The sequence below is a fragment of the Dipodomys spectabilis genome, unplaced genomic scaffold, assembly GCF_019054845.1.
Source record: "Dipodomys spectabilis isolate Male_0828 unplaced genomic scaffold, ASM1905484v1 ptg000260l, whole genome shotgun sequence".
In the NCBI taxonomy this organism is placed as follows: Eukaryota; Metazoa; Chordata; class Mammalia; order Rodentia; family Heteromyidae; genus Dipodomys; species Dipodomys spectabilis.
In genome coordinates, this window is record NW_024870937.1 from 299,767 (window position 1) to 304,033 (window position 4,267).

A 4,267-nucleotide genomic window follows, 5' to 3' on the forward strand; every position below is an offset into this window, starting at 1 on the left:
CATTCCTTTTCAAATCCATTCACAGTCAGGCAGCAGACACATGGGAAGTGAAAATGATAGGGTTTCAAGAGAACTGCATTGTGTTGCAGATTAAGATTTTCTCCCCCTATTTCTAGAGGTCGGCCCCCAGGCCCCGGTCTGGTATCTACCTATTGTCCAATCAGTTTCAATATCTGCTTCAGAGGACATGTTAGCCATCCTTACAGATAAGTGCTTACAGGAAAGAATGTTGGACTTAATAGTTTTGCTTCTGAGGCATCAAGGGTCGCAGTGTAGCAATATTGACTGGCACATGTTAGTTTAATCTGACATTCTAAAGAATGACACTAGATTCTTTCAGAGCTGTTGATCTCTAGGTGATTTTTGTTACCAGCTCTGGTTTTATAAAATTTATTTTCACTCAACTATTTATATTCATGAGTCAGAAGTATTCTAAAATGTCTGTCATAGCCAAGGACATGTAGCCTAAACTTGTCTAAATAATTAGAAGTGCTAAAATTATGAAACTGGAAAAAAATGATATGTGTATGTTCTATCCTTGCAATCCAGTTAAAGATAGGCTGCCAATAGTGAAGTTGGAAAGATGGGCACCAGTGGCTCACACTATAAACTCAGCTACTCAGCAGCTGAGATCGGAGGATCATGGTTGAAAGCCAACCTGGGAAGGCAAGTCCATGGGACTCTTCTTTCCCTTAACTACTAAAGAGCTGTGAGTAAGGGTGTGGCTCAAGTGGTAGAGCACTCACCTTAAGCAAAATGCTAAGGGCTAGCACAGGCCTTGAATTCATGCCCCAGTTCTGGTATAACTAACTAAATAAATAAACAAACAAATAACTCCCCTTGATCTCCCAGTTACCAGGGGCAACAGCTGAGACTTCAGTGAAGAGATGCATCTTTTCTTTCATTGGCTTGAATTAAACTCTCAGTCCTCTTGATAATTCCAGATTGGATGCCTAAAGCTGCAAGAACAAAACCAGAATTTTCAGGAAAATGTTACTGTATCCAACAAATATGGTAGAAGTGAAGTCAGTGTTCCCAGAAGTTCATCCAAAACAAAAGCAGTTGTCTGTGGAAAATGTAATCATGATGGTTCCGTGTAAGTCCAGAATTGTATCCTTGAAATCTCTGACTCAGGAAAAACTGGAGAAAACACAGCAAGCAGCAGAAGATACAAATTGCAAATAAGAAATGGCAGTAAAGTCTTGGATAGGCAGACTTAATATAGTGAAAATGTTAATACTGGCAAAATTAATATACAAATTCAATGCAATTCCTATTAAAATCCCAATGACGTACATCACTGAAATACAGAAAACAGTCCAAAAATTCATATGAAACAACAAAAGACCTAGAATAGCCAAAACAATTCTAGGGAATAAAGACAACATGGGAGGGATATCCATGCCGAACTTCAAACTCTACTATAGAGCTATAATAACAAAGACAGCATGGTACTGGCACAAAAACAGACCCGAAGAGCAATGGAATAGAATAGAAGATCCAGAAATAAATCCACAGGCCTACAGTCAGCTGATATTTGACAAAGGAGCCAAAGACATACAATGGAAGAAACACAGCCTCTTCAACTACTGGTGCTGGGAAAACTGGGCAGCCACATGCAGAAAATTAAAAGTGGACCTCAGCCTATCACCATGCACCAACATCAACTCAAAATGGATTAAAGACCTTAACATTAAACCTGAATCTCTGAAACTACTGCAGGACAGAGTAGGAGAGACACTTGACACAGGAAGGAACTTCCTGAACAGAGTCCCAGGGTCACAACAAATTGGAGAGAGACTCAACAAATGGGACTACCTTAAAATAAAAAGCTTCTGCACAGCTAAATCTATCACAACTAAGCTAGAAAGACAACAAACTAATTGGGAAAAAATATTTACCAGCAATATATCAGACAAGGGGTTAACATCCTGTATATACAGGGAACTCAAGAAACTAATCCCTCCCAAACCTAACAAACCAATTACTAAATAGGCAAGGGAACTAAAGAGAGACTTCTCAGATGAAGAAATAAAAATGGCAAAGAAACACATGAGGAAATGTTCACCATCCCTGGTTGTGAAGGAAATGCAAATAAAGACAACCCTGAGATACCACCTTACCCCAGTCAGAATGTCCGGCATCCACAAGCCAGCCAACGACAAATGCTGGAGGGGATGCAGAGAAAGAGGAACCCTATTACACTGCTGGTGGGAATGTACACTTATACAACCACTTTGAAAGCAGTCTGGAGGGTCCTCAGAAAGCTAAAGATTGACCTCCCTTATGACCCAATCATACCACTTCTAGGCATCTACCTTGAACAACAGGAACCAATATACAAGGACACATGCACCTCCATGTTTATTGTAACACTGTTCACAATAGCTAGAATATGGAAACAACCCAGATGCCCAACCACAGATGAATGGATCCAAAAATTGTGGTATCTATACACAATGGAATATTATGCAGCCATTAGAAATGACAAAATAATGACATTTGCTGGGAAATGGATGGAGCTAGAAGAAATCATGTTGAGCGAGGTAAGTCAAGAGCAAAGAGACAAACGGTACATGGTCTCCCTGATAAGTGGATGTTAAATCCAAAATGTTAGGTGATACAACAAAATTAACAGGACTTAAGAAACAAAGAACTTCCACTCATCTGGTCGAATCCCTACTAAATAACCCCATGTTGCTGATCACATGTATGGTGTATATGTGTACACCGTTATATGTTATAGACCGTGATAGACAATTTGGTCCAGGAAAGTTAGAATGAGTTTGTGACTTTAAATGAGCATCATTATCCCACAATACTGTGAAATTTGGGAAATTATGTAATCACTTAATCACAATAAAAAAATTTAAAAAAAACACCAGAAAACTAGAAGTGGCGCTATGGCTCAAGTGGTAGAGCGTGAGCCTTGAGCTGAATTGTTCAGGGACAGCTCCCAGGCCTAGAGCTCAAGCCCCACGACTGACAAAGAGAGAGAGAGAGAGAGAGAGAGAGAGAGAGAGAGAGAGAGAGAGAGATCTTTCATGCGATTGTTTCTAACATATTTATAAGATTATGTTTTTGTTGCCTTGTATGTCCCTCCCCCATGGTACAACCCCTGCTTTCACTATATATGATGTTGGTATATGTGGAGGGGAAGGGAAAAAACAAATTGTTAAAATGGGGATACAGGAGGACCCATTGCAACAATGAGATGTACATGTTGTTATGTCGAAAAACGAGCTTTACAACTTTGGTGGGGGGGCCGGGGGGGGGGGGAAGATATGAAGGGATGGGAAGGGGAAACAAAGGAAGAGGCTATAACACTTGATAAGAAATGTGCTCATTATCTTACCCATGTAATTGCAATCCCTCTGTACACTATTTTCACAATTAAAAAAAAAAAAAAAAAGAAATGGCAGTAAAGGAACAAGGGCAAATAACCCATTGACCAATAACCCAGCACTCCAGAGAAGACACTGCCTTTCAAATTATGTAATAATTGCATAAACATATTCTGCATCTCTATGCTGAAAATAGCATATGCTAATAAAACTGAGTATTCCTTTTGGTACCAATAATCAAGATTGAGGACACTTGTGAACTTAAAACACAAACTTGGACACATTTTATAGGATTTTCTTTCACTCAAGCCATGTTTTCATAATTTTGAATTATCATTCATCATTACTATTGCTATCAATTTTATACAGTCACAAGTAACTAAATGCAACATTTATATAAAAAGGATCTTTACATATTTATTGAAAACCTGAATTTTAAGATCAATTCTAACTTGCAAAGGTAGTTATGTTGAGCTTTCATATTATCTAATAAAAAAAATAATAATAATTAATAAATAAAATAATAACTAATAATACCTAATCAAAATAAATAAAGTGGAGCTGGAGTCTCCTGAAGTAAATCAGTGCCTCTAGACTGGTAAGTTCCTCAATAAATATAATGGAATTCTATTGTGAATGAAGAATTGGATTTCTAACTTTCTGCTGACATAGCATGATCCAGCAAGATAATACAATGTATGAACACGTCACATCTAAGATTTCCTACCTGTGAAACACAAAAGCCATCTGTAAATAGAGAAAAGTAAGGTCATATTTTCCATTATTCAACTATATTTTTAAAAAGCTCTTTCCTTTTATCCTTTGAATATGCTAAGCTCTTGAGGTAGAAGGACCCTAAAAAGCATGACATTAACAAATAACAAATAATGGAAAACTACATGGTATTATAAATATTCTCAAAA

The 4,267-nt window shown here is 37.7% G+C and overlaps 1 protein-coding gene across 1 annotated transcript; it reads left to right on the plus strand.

Moving 5' to 3' along the window:
* Positions 1 to 897: 897 nt before the first annotated feature.
* Positions 898 to 3,551, plus strand: LOC122125094 (BBSome-interacting protein 1-like). The gene is made up of 2 exons (XM_042699641.1): positions 898 to 1,172; positions 3,400 to 3,551. Exons 1-2 carry the CDS (start codon positions 991 to 993, stop codon positions 3,449 to 3,451), a joined length of 234 nt encoding a protein of 77 aa, XP_042555575.1. The 5' UTR covers positions 898 to 990; the 3' UTR covers positions 3,452 to 3,551.
* Positions 3,552 to 4,267: the final 716 nt, after the last annotated feature.